Genomic DNA, 16,264 nt, shown 5'->3' with positions numbered 1-16,264 from the left:
ACATCCAGTCCTTGTTCAGTACCCTACATCAATGTCATTCCTCCAATAGATTTATCCGCAGCACATTCAGTCCTTGTTCAGTACCTTACATCAATGTCATTCCTCCAATAGATTTATCCAGCAGCACATCCAGTCCTTGTTCAGTACCTTACATCAATGTCATTCCTCCAATAGATTTATCCAGCAGCACATCCAGTCCTTGTTCAGTACCTTACATCAATGTCATTCCTCCAATAGATTTATCCAGCAGCACATTCAGTCCTTGTTCAGTACCTTACATCAATGTCATCCCTCCAATAGATTTATCCACCCAGCAGCACACAGCTGGCTAAAACCGGCACTTTTACTGAAACATTGATTCATGTGCACTGTCCATGTAAAAATAAACACAAACTCAGTATATTTATCCAGCAGCACATCCAATCCCTTTTCAGTACCTTTCTTTGGACAGTGAGGCAGTGCCAATATTCTGTTTCCTTACCTCTGTTGTTTACCCTCCTCTTTGCTTCCTTTCTGTCCAGCGTGTCATATCCTGGAGTGTTCGGAGGGCTTGGCCCAGGAAGTCATCAGTACGATAGGGCAGGCCTTCGAACTGCGCTTCAAACAATACCTGAAGAACCCCCCCAAACTGGTCACCCCCCATGACAGGTGTGTGTGTGTGTGTGTGTGTGTGTGTGTGTGTGTGTGTGTTTCTCACTCCTGAGTTCTGACTCCTCTCCCCTTTCTCAGGATGGCTCCGTTTGACGGTTCAGCGTGGGAGGAAGAGGAAGATGAGGGAGCACCGCCCCCTGCAGATGTTCCGTACTATAATAACTTCCCCGGGAAACAACCTCCTCCTGGGGGACTGGTGGACATGAGGGCCCGCCCTGGGGCTACGCTGGTGAGATAGATAGATATATTATATATATATATATATATATATATATATATATACATACACACACGTCAATTGTATTGAATCCAGACTGCAGCTCCAGGGGAGAGAGAGCAGTTCAGTATGTAGGCTAATCATCTGACCCAGTCTCACCCTCACATCACAGCAGGTCTTAGTCTTCCACTCTCTCTGGCGCTCTCCTTATTCACCTCACAGTGTGTGTGTGTCTCGTCAGTTGGTCAGTGTAATGTATGTTTTTCCATCTGTATCTTAATTGCTTCTGGTGTGTGTGTTTTCAGCCCTATGGACAGCCGGGTCAGAATGATATTCACAAGCAGCCGCTTCCCCCTCTACCAAGTGAGTCATCTATCTCACACTCACTCTCACACCCACTCTCACACCCACTCTCACACCCACTCTCACACCCACTCTCACACCCACTCTCACACCCACTCTCACACCCACTCTCACACTCACTCTCACACTCACTCTCACACTCACTCTCACACTCACTCACTCACTCACACACACACTCAGCTAAAGGATATGAGGTGACACATAATACAATGACTTGCAGTGAGAGAATGACACGGACACAGTGAGAGGAAATGAGTCAGATTGACCCTGTGTGTGTTACTCTAGGACAGTGTGTGTTGCTCTAGGACAGTGTGTGTTGCTCTAGGGCAGTGTGTGTTGCTCTAGGAGGGCAGTGGTGTGTTGCTCTAGGACAGTGTGTGTTGCTCTAGGGCAGTGTGTGTTTGCTCTAGGACAGTGTGTGTTGCTCTAGGACAGTGTGTGTTGCTCTAGGACAGTGTGTTGTTGCTCTAGGACAGTGTGTGTTGCTCTAGGACAGTGTGTGTTGCTCTAGGGCAGTGTGTGTTTGCTCTAGGGCAAGTGTGTCAACTGGTCTCTGTGTTCCCATAAGGGTGTCGTGACGTGAATGCCATTAATGCGATGACAATTATTTAATCAAGTCAATTTACTACGTTTAAATGATTATGTGATTAAATTAATGATGTAACAATTAACTCATTAGCAATCTTGGGGCACCACAGAAAAAGTTTGTTTAATGAGTTACCATTTCCCCGAATTCACTGAAGAATATCAGAATATACCTTTATCATATTAGTCATACATTAATTATTATTACCTCATATCAGTCTCATTCTGAACGTCGTTGACTTAAATCTGCACCAACCCTAATCTGCATGATGATTCAGCGATACACAAATTAGCTTAATTATTTATTTACTAACTAACTAAATAATAACACAGAATGACATAAACACACACACAGGATAGATTATGCGTTGATTACTAACATAACGCAATGAAAAGTCCCTAGTGGACTAACCCGATATGACGGCTGRTTACACAGTGAAAGGGCTGGGGAAAGAAAGAGCGGGAGAAGGAGAGACAAAGGAATTCAACTATCGTACATGCAGTTGAATAATACGTTCATTGTAAATATGGATATTTAGCACCCTAACACCCGCTCATTCAGATTTAGAAATGCAATGAACATATTTACACTTGTATGTCTTTGTCGACTCGCTCTGCTGAAATCGCCTGATACGTCTGTGACGAATAGTTCAACAGAAAGTCTTTGGTTGTTGAAGTCTCTGGTTGTCCACTAGAGGTCACCATGTCCTTAGTAGTTGTAGTAGGTTTCATCTAAATCCATCTCCTCCCACTTCCCGCCACTGGACTTCCTCTCATCACCATATCTGGTGGTGAGAAGAAGTTCTAAACGGATGCCTCAGATTTATACATCCTGTGAATTATCTGGGTTCTTCTATCTGTGACATCGCAGAGCAGATATTCTATATATCTGTTCTACTCTAAATGTTTCCCATCACTGAACACCTCCCAGGTGATACCGACAGACAGTTATGTGATTAAACTCCTCTGATTGGTTGTTTCAGTGGGAGCAAAGGAGGGAGGGCGGGACCTGTGTGATGACCCCTCATACGTCAATGTGGATAAACCCCGCCCCACAACAGCTGCAGCCAATGGCAACGCTCACAGAGATGCGTTCGACATGAGTGAGTCCCAGTTGGCCCTATCAGCTAGAGTCTGTGTACAATACATCGACTGGCCCTGCAGTCTGTAGCAGTCACTATCAGTAATCTCAGATAAGACTAATTAGAATGGTTATCAGCTATATTGCAGTAATTACACTACAGTAGAAGTCATTCGTTTATTCATTTGGGTTTGGACATAGGGGAAATTAGAATATTGGTATCCTGAATGTATCAAGAATGAATCTGGTCTGTTCGTATAGTCTCACAACGTCTCTCTAGCTCTGCCCTCTCTCCTTCTCCTCTCAGAGCCGTTTGATGATTCCCTGGGTGTATCAGGTCTGGGGGTCTCAGCGGCGCCCCCTYTGGTGGAACAGCTGCAGTGCGAGGCCTGGTTCCACGGCAGCCTGAGTCGCAGGCAGGCTGAGAGACTGCTGACCCGTGATGGAGACTTCCTGGTCCGAGAGTCAGGCACCACCCCTGGACAGTACGTCCTCACTGGACAACAGGGGGGTCAGCCCAAGCACCTACTACTGGTCGACCCAGAGGGAGTGGTGAGTTGCAGGGAGAGGTGTCTGAGTTAGAGCGAGCCATCCGACCCCTTCCCACTTATCAGCTGTGACGTGCTATGTTTTGTTGACCCTTTCTCTATCTGTGTGTGTGTGTGTGTGTGTGTGTGTGTGTTGTCCTACTCCTCAGGTACGTACCAAAGACCACCACTTTGAGAGTGTGAGCCACCTGATCAGTTACCACATGGACAACAGACTGCCCATCGTATCAGCAGGCAGTGAGGTGTGTCTGCAACAACCAGTGGAGCACAGGGCCTGAACACACACACACAAATACAGCAATGCAACACACACACACACTCTCAGAAACACTACACACATAAGCAGTGCTGACAACATTAAGGAAAGCCAAAAAAACACCTCTGTCACTCTTTCTGCCAAAATCATTTGTTCTCTGCTTTTCCTCACACCCTCCTCTCCTCCTGGACGACTCACTGTTACCTCCGTGATCCCTCCTTCTGTTCATCCTTCTGTCATCGAGGTCCACTCCCTCCATCCCTCCAAAGAACGTGGGAGTAACACCTTGGAACACTTTATTTTCCTTCTCATTGGGACAGAAATTAATACAATTTAGTAAAAAACGGAGCATTATTAATTAAATCATGCCATAGAATAATTCAGAAATGATACAATCATAGTAAAGGAGGACTATGGACCTTGGAGGGGAGGAGTGAAACGTAGAGAAAGGAATGGAGGGATGGGGGAGAGGTCTTGATCCAGACATGGCAGAGGAAACAGTTTCTCTCACCGTCACAGAAGCACTCCAAAGACTTGTCTGATGATTGGACTCATCAGAGAGCTCGGACATGGACCCTCCAATCAAATATCAGTGGAACACATGAATAACCAATCATGACTGAGATCAGGCCTCCTGTTAATATGCATAGACGTTTTTGTGTCCACACCAATCAGGGCCCTCGCTCACCCTCAAGCCACTCCCATTAAAATACTTTTCATCTTTGACCATTGACCCCCTGAGTGATACCTGGTGATGTCACGGAGGACGTCTCTGTATGCAAAAAGGGGGTTGCTATGCCAACAACCATTGTCTCCGTCTGTCCAAATATGGACACGGTTTCTTTCCGGCCTCCAAAGGTGGAGTTTGATAAAAAGGATGTGATTCATGCCCATCCGACATCCGCATGTCTGTCTACAATGGACTGGTCTCCCTGTCTGTCTGCATGGGACTGGTCTTACCTTTCTGTCTGCATGGGACTGGTCTTACCTTTCTGCTCTGATCATGACAAAGAAAGTGGACTTGGTTGGACTGGGGCAGCAGAAACCATGGAGATGACTCATACACCAACATACAGTGTGTTAGTCTGTATCTGTCATGTGTACCWTCATTGGGAGTATAGTGTCTTTACATAGAGAGGGATGGAGAGAAGACTGGGAAGGGGCAGGGGGGAGGTTCCACATCTAGAGATGTCATCAGACTTAGACACGATGTCATCTGAAAGAGCTCAAAACCAATTCTACGACGATGTCACAGTCAACCCAAATGCGGCTGTCACAATTTAATCGGTACTGTGTTGGAATTGTAGTTCAGATTATTGCCAATATTTTCTTGCTTTTCAATGGATTTGTTGTTAATATCGGTTTGCCTTGACAATCTATAGCCATGTCTCTGTCTGGACGGGTAGGGGGTGGAGAGGTTGGGGGGGCATACTGGATGAAGTGTGTTTTAATGCCGAAAGCATCCGGTCCAGAGCATTCAAAGCAATGATCTTATCTCCTCTCCAAATGTGCTGCAAGGTCAGGAGATTAGCTTTTAGCGTTAGCATTAGCTTTTAGCATTAGCGTTAGCATTAGCTTTTAGCATTAGCGTTAGCATTAGCGTTAGCATTAGCGTTAGCATTAGCATTAGTGTGTGATGTGTTTCTTCTCAGCTCACTGCAGGGAAAACTGTTATCAGCACTGTTCACAATGGAATCTGGGAGCTTCGCGAACGTTGGTCAGACGTTGGACTTTGACGTGTTGTTTTCCTTGGAATTAGAAGATAGTAGAGGGAGAGAAAGTGGAGGAATCATCCTCTCCTCTCCCTCCTTCTCCATGATATTTTTTGTGTCTTTTACTAGTGCCTTGTTTCTTCGATGCAGTCACCTCCCTCCAGTGCAGTCTGTCACCTAATGTACTGTGCTTATTGTACAGTCAGTTGATGTACCTAATCCAAATGTAGTGGACCGTTGGATCCTGTCACATGGTCTCTCAGGCCATCAAAGACTGCAAAAAGGACACTGACTCTCACCACCCAGGTCCAGTGATGGCAATCCGCTCCTCTATTGCACATTCATTCTTACTTCCTGTTGTCACTTGTTGTTGTCACGGTTGCTCGATGTCGCAGCTCTCATTGGAGGGATTTCCACTCCACCTGTAAATAACATCAGATCTGATTGGTCGGTTTGAGTTCTTGGTTCTGAAATTAAAGTCTTTATTGTTTAGATTTTATTAATAAAATGGGTGGGACAGAACCAGATACTGTATTTCATATGTAATACTCACAGAATACTTTTCTCTCTGAATCCAAGTCATTTTGATTCTAGCCAATGCACCATGTCCAGATTTTTGAGGGAGGCTGAAACCAAACTGTAAACGTGGAAGTGAAGAGTAGACTGGGATCTGCCACCTGCTGTACAAAATATTTCTGTCTCATCAGGAGGGTTGCAAAATCCCCTGGTTTTCCAGAAATCCTGGTTGGAGGATTCATGGAATTCCTGCTTATTCGCTCGTGTAATTCTAGGATTATTTTAACCAGGATTTCTGGGAAACCGGGGAATTTGGGGAAAGTTATCTGAATTCTGCAACTCTAGTCATGAGAAAGGGCTCTCTGAGCCTGGACAGGTAACTGTTTTATTCATCTTTCTCATCGTGCTTCTGTGTGTGTGTGTTGTGAGAGAGGATGTGTGGATGATCAGAGTTTATGGTTGGGAGTGTAGGGGGCTGTGTAGTTCTTACATGGTGGCATGTGTGCTCTGTGTGTGAGGCCTTTGCTTCATTCTGTCACAAACACACAGGAGGGACAGCTGTGTTAGACACAGACTGTTTAAGTGACTATAGGTCCTGGATAGGCAACAAGGAAACTAGTATACAAGCCCCAAGGTGTGTGTGTAAAAGGAATAATCTATCCTCTACATCATTTGTGAAGCATTCTAGTGTTGTCATTGTTCATCACAGTTGCCTTTGTTGCATGGAAATCATTTTTTACAGTTTCTATATTGTTGTTGTTTTGATGTACTTTTTGATTTTAGTTTTGAAAGCCAAAGGGTTATTTTCAATTAGCCTTCACAAATATTGATTTTAAATTTGTACTTTTTACAGTTCTGTTGTAATACTCTTGTTCTTTTGTGGGAAAATACATCTGTTTACACCTGTATCTGAAATCACAGATTGCATATAAATGCATATATCATGCATCTTTCTTGGTGAGTTTGGCTTTAAAATGCAGTTTCTGGATTTACTCTTTGGTCTCCTGTGATGTTTTCTTAAATGTTGATTCATAACTATTAAATAGAACATATCCCCTTTACTTATTTATTCTGMTAAATACAGGTGAAGACTATATATTGTTTTAATTGAAGTTCTACACTTCGAGGAGACGACCAAGGAGATTATGAGAGGACAGGACAAGGAAAGAGACAGGATCGGGCAGGAAGAAGTTACTTGAGTTACCACAGGGGGAGGACGAGGCTTGTTGAGTTACCACAGGGGGGGACAAGCTTGTTTTGAGTTACCCACAGGGGAGGAACGAGCTTGTTGAGTTACCACAGGGGGGGGAGGCTTGTTGAGTTACCACAGGGGGAGGGGGAGGCTTGTTGAGTTACCAACAGGGGGAGGAGCGAGGCTTGTTGAGTTACCAAGGGGGAGGACGAGGCTTGTTGAGTTACCACAGGGGGAGGACGAGGTTGTTGAATTACCACAGGGGGAGGACGAGGCTTGTTGAATTACCACAGGGGGGAGGGGAGGCTAGTTGAGTTACCACGGGGGGGAGGGGGAGGCTAGTTGAGTTACCACGGGGGGGGGGGAGGCTAGTTGAATTACCACAGGGGGGAGGGGGAGGCTGTTGAATTACCACAGGGGGAGGGGGGAGGCTAGTTGATTACCACGGGGGGGAGGGGGAGGCTAGTTGAATTACCAAGGGGAGGGGGAGGCTAGTTGTGCCTTACATTAAGTGCCAAGGTGTACAGTAGGGTCTAGGGTTAGAGAATGTGTATTGGTGCAAGGGTCCATGTCAGCAAATGTTGTATATTCAGACCTCTGGTGAGAACATGTCCTATAGCTGTCATTCACAGAATAATTTCAACCTGGACGATGACCACCACGCAGTCATCCAACAATATAGAAATCAGAATAGTGGGGCTTACTTATTTCAACCTGTTCAGAACACAGATTACCAGAAGAGAGAAACAATAGGCTGTCACACAGTCCTGGACAAAGAGAGGAGGCATATTGTGCGCTTTTACAGTAGAGCTGCATTGAGCAGGTGATACTGGAACTATCCTGAGGGGTGTACTGTAGGTGTGGTGGATAGATTATGCTTTACATAGAGAGAGACGGAGAGCACCGAGCTAGTCTGTTCCAGACTGGCAAAAACCCTAGAGATGCAGAGAGAGGGGTGGTGGGGTGCAGAACACACCCAGAGCCAGTGAACAGAATGTTTCACAACCAGGGGTGACTGGTGTGTCTGTGTTCCAGAGTGTAGAAGAATAGAATAGAGAAAGATCAGGAGCTGAGAGAACACCCCCTGGTGTTGGTAGTGTTGATGTCACTATAGGAGGAGCTCTCTGTCCACTCACACCCAGTCCAACCCTGGTCTTCTCCTCTTCCTTTCCTCCTCAACTCCTTTGGGATTGACCTGACCCCTATTCCTCTCATCTCCCATTTCTATAATTTCTTCCTCTTGTCCTCCGTGTGGAGCAGTGCCACAGAACCATGCACCCCCAGCGTCCTCTCCCCCAGGCCATGCCCTCCTCCCTCGGGCAGAACCTGCGTGACATGGCCATGGGCCTAGGCAGAGGGAAGAACTTCCTTGGTGGGAACATTGCCTATGGCTTCATCCAGTCCCTCAAGGAGTGCTTCTACTTCGTACTCTGCTGCTGGTGCATCAAGGAGATACTGGACTGACTGACTGAGACACTACGAGAGGGAGAGAGGGGCACGAGGGTGAGGTTCTCTTTCCTGCATCTCTCTCTGGATGTGTTTCTCTCTTCCTCCTTTTCACTCTTTATCCTCTGTTTTTCTCTCACCAGCTAAGATGTTAAACACAGCGTGTGAAGCGGTGTAAGTATGAGTCTTGTCATTACATACATTAGATACTGTACATAGTTTGACTCCAAAATAGAAGATGTTTGCCAAACTGTTTACTGACAACATAATTTCCTTTCAGCTACGGTACATGTCACCTGTTAAATATTCTACCAAATATGTAGGACTGTGTAGTATGTTATGGTTTACATGTTGTACTATATGGCCCTGGTGTGTGGATTTGCTCCTCTTAGTGCCCATGATGCAGTTCTGTATTCCTGTCTGGAGACTTGAGAAACTGATGTGCTGCCTGGTGTATCAGAGGATCTCTGTTATTCTCTGATCCTGAGTCAGTCGGTCTGGAGACCTGCAGTGTGTGTGTGAAGTATCGTCTTAACACCAATCAGCTGATCCTAGACCTGTGGAGAAACCAAACCTGTGAGGCAATGGACATGGCTTTTGATGCTGCTTAGGTCACATTTAATTCCAAGTTTTATTAATTTCTGTACAGTCTTAATATGCAAGGAATAAAAATGAATGTAATATCTGATTTTGTTTGTGCCAACCAGAGTCAGGTGATGTGTGTGTGTGTGTGTGTGTGTGTGTGTGTGTGTGTGGTGTGTGTGTGTGAGAAACAAAAAAGTAGAGCCTGACATCTGCCAATGTCATCATAGTGTCAGGTGGCACCACTCAACATCGGAAAAGCATTGCGTATGGTATATTTTGCATACCCACTCTTATCACCTGCGTGTGTCAATCAATCTGAAAGTGTGCACATTGTGCGACACGAGAGAGCGATTATCATTGGCGAGATGGGCAAGGAGGGGTGGGACGTCAGAGAATGTCCTTCCCGGTTGGACAAGAGAGCGTGGCTCACGCAAGTGTCAAAGAGACTCTTCCAAGTTCCGAAGCTGGAATCATTCAATTAATTTGGCAGAAAGGAATTGATACACAATTGCCATTTATAAGGGAAACAACGCGTTCAGAGAGGTAAGTGCAGTAGAACATGTAATGTTACTTTGTGTTCTTGTTAACATTTTGTCTTTAGATGTTACTGTTTCCTGGTTCTCGACAGAGGTTAAAGTAACTGTCTGGATTTTCGGTGGAAGGGATTAAAGTTTTTCATAGTAGGTTGGCAGATAACAGGTTTTATTTTTAATTGAATAGTACATGTTTTATAACGGATGTAGTAAAGTTTCAGTATTATTTAGTTCTATATTGTGTTACCACCGATGGTCACAATGTTTCACTCGATTAGGATTTTATTTTTTCATGGTTCATCGGTGGAGATGCGGTGTGACAGTTGTTGACATTTCAGAGTACACACCTTCTTTGTCGACACAGGGCTAACATGCAAATTGTGTCAGGGAGCGATGATTCATTGCCAGGCTTAGGTTGAACACTTGTTTAAACATTTTACAACCTAGCGTCGACTAGACAAGGCCAGCAGTGTAGCGTTGTGACCATTTTTGGTCATTTTCTTTCGCCGAGACAGATAAAGATATATAATAGGCTGTTGGCACACAGACGGAAGAAGCATGTGACAATGCAAAAATAAATGTCATTTCAGATGAAAGAGAATGAGAGAAACTCGTTTGAAAGCACAACCTTCTCTATTACCCAGGCCTATTTAAGCAAATATAAAGAGGAAAAAGTGCAGTTTGCAGTGGACGCCTGTATAGGCCAAGTGTACTACCACTGGCGCCGAAGCGTTTGTTAATTTGTGGAGTTGATGGGTCAAGAGTGTGTGTCTCAGAAGTTCGCTACTCTGTCGAGAGCTCCATGGCTGCCAAATTAATGCACCACTTCGGAGGTTTTGTCTAGAAGGGATACAGTTTTAGTTAAAATTGACTTTTCGTAGCAGGTTTAAGATAATTTATGCAGCAGGTTGGGCGAATAAAAATAGCAGGTTAGGTGAATTAGGTTAAGATTAGGAAAAGGTTTAGGAGTTAGCTAAAAATTCAACTTTTGACTTCAATTTGACAAAAGCTGTATCCCTTCTAGACATGATCCACTTCAGAGAGCGAGTACGGAAGAATGAGGGTATCTTTCATTGACACCATATTTTTACAAATGTTTTTTTTCTTTAAACAAGCTAGATTTATTTTATTTAGAATTCTAGGCTACTTACTATAGGTCTAGAGAACATGTACTATTTACAGTGGCTTTTTTAACATGTAAATCTTGGTGGGGCAAATATATATATATCAACAATACATTAATTGCACTATAGTGGTGACAAACGGTGCTTTCTTATTAGCACCATGGAATGAATCCTTACCACTGCTACACCTGGCTATCAGCGGAGTCTTGTCTGGCAGCGACTGTTCATTCAGCCTCATTTACTGTCTTTTATAAAACATAGCTGATTTGGCTGACTTAAGAATCAGCGCCCCGTCAACGGAAAAGTTGTAAATCATGCAGCGCGTTATGTCAAGAACGCAGATTTTAGAGAAACAACAAATGCCGGTACATAATTTATTTTTATTTCACCTCTATTTAGGGAATAAAGGTAAGGGAATAAATAAGGTAAGGTAAGGGAATAAATTGGCCATAGTGGCGAAATAATTACAATTTAGCAAATAAACACTGGAGTGATAGATATGCAGAAGATGAGTGTGCAAGTAGAGATACTGGGGTGCAAAGGAGAAAAATAAATAAAATAACAGTATGGGACTGAGGTAGTTGGATGGCCTATTTACAGATGGGCTATGTACTGGTGCAGTGATCTGTGAGCTGCTCTGACATCTGGTGCTTAAAGTTAGTGAGGGAGATATGAGGCTTCAGTGATAAAAAAATTATAAATTGCAGTTCATTCCAGTCATTGGCAGCAGAGAACTGGAAGGAAAGGTGGCGAAAGGAGGAATTGGCTTTGGGGGTGATCTGTGAAATATAACTGCTGGAGCACGTGCTACGGGTGGGTGCTGCTATGGTGGACCAGTGAGCTGAGATAAGACGGGGCTTCACCTAGCAGACTTATAGATGACCTTGACCCAGTGGGCTTGGCRACGTATATGAAGCGAGGGCCAGCCAACGAGAGCGTACAGGTCGCAGTGGTGGGTAGTATATGGGACTTTGGTGACAAAACGGATGGCACTGTGATAGACTGCATCCAGTTTGCTGAGTAGAGTGTTGGAGGCTATTTTGTAAATGACATCGCTGAAGTCAAGGATGGGTAGGATAGTCAGTTTTACTAGGTTATGTTTGGCAGCATGAGTGAAGGATGCTTTTTATGTGAAATAGGAAGCCGATTCTAGATTTAATTTTGGATTGGATATGCTTAATGTGAGTCTGGAAGGAGAGTTTACAGTCTAACCAGACACCTAGGTATTTGTAGTTGTCCACATATTCTAAGTCAGAGCCGTCCAGAGTAGTGATGCTGGATGGGCGCGCAGGTGTGTGCAGCGATCGGTTGAAGAGCATGCACTTAGTTTTACTTGCAGTTGGAGGCCACGGAAGGAGAGGTTAGTTAACAGTGTCCAAAGATGGGCCAGAAGTATACAGAATAATTGTCTAATATCGGCTGAAAGCTTAAATTCTTGTTAATTTAACTGCACGGTCCAATTTACAGTGGCTATTACTGCCAAAAATGGCATGCTATTGTTTGAGGAGAGCTCCTAACTACAAAACACATTTTTCACCGCGATAGGTTTGAAAAATTCACCTCTGAAGGTGAAATGTGTACTTAAGTTCTGAAATCTTGCTCTGATTTATCATCCAAATGGTCCCAGAGATAACATGAAGTGTGGTTTTGTTAGATAAAATCATTTTTCATATCCTAAAAAGGTCCATATGGCATGCACGATCAATTTTGTATTTCCACTCGTTATATTTGCAAAGTAAGGAATCTGTGAACATATCACCCTAAACGTTGTTTTAACAAGTCAAATCATGTTCATATGTATTCCTCAGAGTTCCTAGAAGGTAACAAGACTTCACTATATCGTTAGGGGTGTAGTATATCCTATAGGACACCATATTTGGTCAGAGTGCGATGCCTTAATGGCACGCCGATGATGTGGGCGGTCATCACTTGAGCTACTGTATCTTTGTCAAATAAGCACCAATCGGGGTCAAACAAAGCTAGCTAGCTAGATAGCCAGTGAGCTGGGCTTTACGGGAGTATCCGGAAACCATGTATATGTCGTAAAATGTAGCTACTAACCTTGTATGACAGCATCCCTTTTCATTTTGGACAAAAATTATAAGGATATTCACAGTTAAGAAAACTGGTTGTTTTGCAAATGTTGAACGTATAATATGGCTACTAAAACTTGGAAAGCTAAATCAAGTCCAAGTATACAGATTCGACGATATTCTTGCAGAAAAATGTCACATGAATGTGAATGTCTCCTTCATGATTTGCCCAAATGTACCTGGGGACTTCACACATGCTTCAAGTTATCCATCTGAAACTTTGCACACACACTGCTGCCATCTTGTGGACACTATCGGAATTACAACCAATGATAGTTACAACTGTGACCTTTCTCTTCCATTTCAAAGATGGTGGTAGAAGACTGGTTGTTTTTTTTCTTTGTATTTTCTTCTACCAGATCTATTGTGTTTATTCTCCTACTTCCAATTCACATTTCCACACACTTCAAAGTGTTTCCTTTCAAATGGTACCAATAATATGCATATCCTTGCTTCAGGGCCTGGGCTAGAGGGAGTTAGATTTTGGTATGTCATTTAGGTGAAAATTGAAAAAAAAGGGGGCTATTCCTAAGAAGTTTTAAAACAAATGTGGTTTCTACTGACAATTGAGATGTACTAACTATGTCATAATGGGACAACGAGCGGATAAGAAGCATTCCATAATTTCGATTAAGACAATGAGTGAGCTAGGATTGACATAGTCAATATAACTTTGTTCAGCACTTTTGAAATGTACAGTGACAGAATTCAGAACATGGGCTGTTCCTCTGGTTCTGACTTGGTGTACAGGGAGAAAACCATAAGAAAATTAAAGGGGGCATATACGCAGACAATGAAAGCCCTTACAATATTTGATGATTACGTTTCTCTAAAACATGGCTAAAGGCTACATGTGCACCACCAAGTCAGAACAGGGCGGCAGGTAGCCTAGTGGTTAGAGCGTTGGACCAGTAACCGAAAGGTTGGAAGTTCAAATCCCCGAGCTGACAAGGTAAAATAAATCTGTCGTTCTGCTCCTGAACAAGGCAGTTAACCCAATGTTCCTAGGCCGTCATTGAAAATAAGAATTTGTTCTAAACTGACTTGCCTAGTTAAATAAAGGTAAAATATATATATTTTTAATTATGAGGGGGGAAAGGGACCAAATTATTAGGGTGAGGCAGCTTACTACACAACATACATTCATAGCTAAAGTATACATATCTCCCTGGAACATCACATTTATGCAGCAGCATACAATACATTTTCGGACTCACCTTGTTATGCTCACTTGAACAGGAAGGTGGCGCAGCGGTCCTTCGTGGGCAATTTCTGTTGTCAAACTTTGTCATCAAAGTCTGGCATTCTCTGGATTTATGGTGCTTTCAAGACAACTGGGAAAACGCAAGATGAGCTCTAGAAAAGGCCCAAGTCCCGACTTGTTATTTAGAGTTGGATGACCGTTCAAAACGTATTTTCCCAGTCGGAGCTCTTTTTATTTTTACGTGTTCCCAGTTGTCTGGAACTCACTGAAGTCTGAGGTTTCCAGTTGTTTTGAATGCTGTAGAAGTCTGGGTTGACAGCATGGCTAATGTATTCACCCTTTTATGGCCCATGTGTTTGAATGTTTATCCTTTTAAGCTTGGAAAAGAGACCCTTAAACCCAGACTTGGACTACACACCCTCTCCACTGARTAGCAGGCTAGTGATTGCTTTGCAATGTTTGCAGTTAGCCACTGATTCCTTCCAAACCACTCATTGTTGAATTTGAAATGTCCAACTTCTTGTGTAATGTTTATGTCCAATTGCCGATGAGCAACGATACATTTTATGTATCATTTCTCTTCATATGACAAGTATTGAAAGCATTTGCCAGTAGATTTTTGACTTGGTTCATGATTTTGACTGTTAGCTAGGACATTGAAAGTATGATGTTGACATGATCAGTCCAATCAAAGCTTCCGTAGACATGTGATTTGACAACATTTTATCTGTGGCCAAAGACCTTGAGCCTTCTTGGATGGGCACCCAAGGGGCTTGAATTTTCAAGCTCTACCCGTAGATTTTGCGGTGACTTAGTGTCCCCATGAGACACCTGCATTTTGGAGCTGCCTTAAGAAAGCAAAAAAGAGACTGTATGCGGCTTTATTAACTCAATGATTGTTTGCAAACTGACATTAATGCCAAAATAACATGCAAAAAAACAGATACATGTATATATGTGTTATTTGTATAATTTTAGCCCTGAATGACGGGTCGCCACTGCCTCTTTAAATGCTCCACAGTTGAGACAGTGGCGCTCCTTCAGGATGCGTGTGCATGTTTGATTGATTCACCAGGGCACTGTTCGCTYTCTCCGTCTTGGAGTCTATCTCATTGGCTCTATATTTAGCTAGGCTAATATCTATATTTAAGTCATTCCGCGATATGCTCCACAATGCTCCGTTGGCCCTAGGCGACGTTCAACAGGCCTCTCAAGGGAAGAGCCTGATTAGAAGACCTAAATGACTGTGGGACAGAGAAGAGACATGGGGGACTGAAGTGTGTCATGCTGTGATCTGACAGAAGTGGCATGATTGAAGATGGTGTCAGACACAATGACAATAATAACCCGTATTGGAAGTAGCCTAAAGTCCAATTTAATAGAAGAACATACTTTTGAAAGTAGACAGGATACTTTTTTCTAGGCTTTCAAGAAACATACTAATGCATGTATGCAGTTTATTGCGCCGTTTTATAATCCTGTCAAGTATTTTCAGTCAGTTGGTTTCTGCTCCAGTAATTTCAGCCTGAGTGGAGGTGCCTCCTGCACTTCCTGGCCAGACATAGAATCACAATGACTAGAATGGACTAGCTCTCTAAAATACACCATCCACCGAATGACAATAGAATTTGCCATTTTGTGCATGTGTCGTAGAACTTTAAGGCACATTAAAAGAGATTATGTGGTTGGCATCAATTAATTGAACATTTAAAAAAAATAAAAAAAATACTGGGCCTTCCTGCACCTAATATGGCTCTGGGTGTAGGCCAATCCACTGCTCCTTTGGGAATGTCTGTTCTACTAATTCTAATTCTACAATGGCCCGAGCCATAGTAACCCCTGTCTTTGCCAAAGCATGCGTCAGCCAGTCAGAAGCCAGGGTAGCCACAATGCTAGCAACACGCACTATACTACTAATGAAGGACTGAATGCACTCATGAGTGTGCACTTCATGTACACACACACACACACACTTCCTGTGCATGTAAAAACAGAGGATGTAAATGAGGAGTTTAAGCAGCAGAATGCGGAGTGGAACAGTACTGTAGCATACTGATGCTGTAGGGTCTTCAGTAGCAGAATGAGGAGTGGAACAGTACTGTAGCATACTGATGCTGTAGGGTCTTCAGTAGCAGAATGAGGAGTGGAACAGTACTGT

The 16,264-nt window shown here is 43.5% G+C and overlaps 3 protein-coding genes across 6 annotated transcripts in view; all 3 read left to right on the top strand.

Moving 5' to 3' along the window:
• The window catches only part of shc1 (SHC (Src homology 2 domain containing) transforming protein 1), a 40,390-nt gene extending 33,468 nt beyond the window's left edge, over window positions 1-6,922 (top strand). Inside the window, exons 7-12 of one of the 2 annotated variants that reach the window (XM_023980487.3) lie at window positions 522-648; window positions 730-880; window positions 1,174-1,231; window positions 2,791-2,919; window positions 3,205-3,449; window positions 3,595-6,922. In XM_023980487.3, the coding sequence (XP_023836255.1) occupies window positions 522-648; window positions 730-880; window positions 1,174-1,231; window positions 2,791-2,919; window positions 3,205-3,449; window positions 3,595-3,723 (839 nt within the window). In that variant the 3' untranslated portion in view covers window positions 3,724-6,922. The remainder of the gene's footprint in view (window positions 1-521; window positions 649-729; window positions 881-1,173; window positions 1,232-2,790; window positions 2,920-3,204; window positions 3,450-3,594) is intronic. The other variant, XM_023980488.3, reaches the window with a different exon arrangement.
• Window positions 6,923-7,699: 777 nt separating this feature from the next.
• On the top strand, window positions 7,700-9,255 carry LOC111958994 (lens epithelial cell protein LEP503). The gene is made up of 3 exons (XM_023980384.3): window positions 7,700-8,624; window positions 8,711-8,741; window positions 8,960-9,255. Exon 1 carries the CDS (start codon window positions 8,394-8,396, stop codon window positions 8,583-8,585), a length of 192 nt encoding a protein of 63 aa, XP_023836152.1. The 5' UTR covers window positions 7,700-8,393; the 3' UTR covers window positions 8,586-8,624; window positions 8,711-8,741; window positions 8,960-9,255.
• Window positions 9,256-9,593: 338 nt separating this feature from the next.
• pbxip1b (pre-B-cell leukemia homeobox interacting protein 1b) overlaps window positions 9,594-16,264 on the top strand; it is a 32,094-nt gene continuing 25,423 nt past the window's right edge. For all 3 annotated transcript variants that reach the window (XM_070437430.1, XM_070437431.1, XM_024134915.2), the window contains exon 1: window positions 9,594-9,695. The gene's annotated coding sequence lies outside the window, so the exon portion shown is untranslated. The remainder of the gene's footprint in view (window positions 9,696-16,264) is intronic.

Source organism: Salvelinus sp. IW2-2015, linkage group LG35 (assembly GCF_002910315.2).
Source record: "Salvelinus sp. IW2-2015 linkage group LG35, ASM291031v2, whole genome shotgun sequence".
NCBI classification, from domain to species: domain Eukaryota; kingdom Metazoa; phylum Chordata; class Actinopteri; order Salmoniformes; family Salmonidae; genus Salvelinus; species Salvelinus sp. IW2-2015.
Note: the sequence above shows the minus strand (reverse complement) of the source record. Positions and strands in the feature narration are given on the sequence as shown.

Coding starts and splice junctions, on each gene's coding strand:
- LOC111958994 (XM_023980384.3), top strand. CDS start 8,394: ATGCACCCCCAGCGTCCTCTCCCCCAGGCCATGCCCTCCTCCCTCGGG.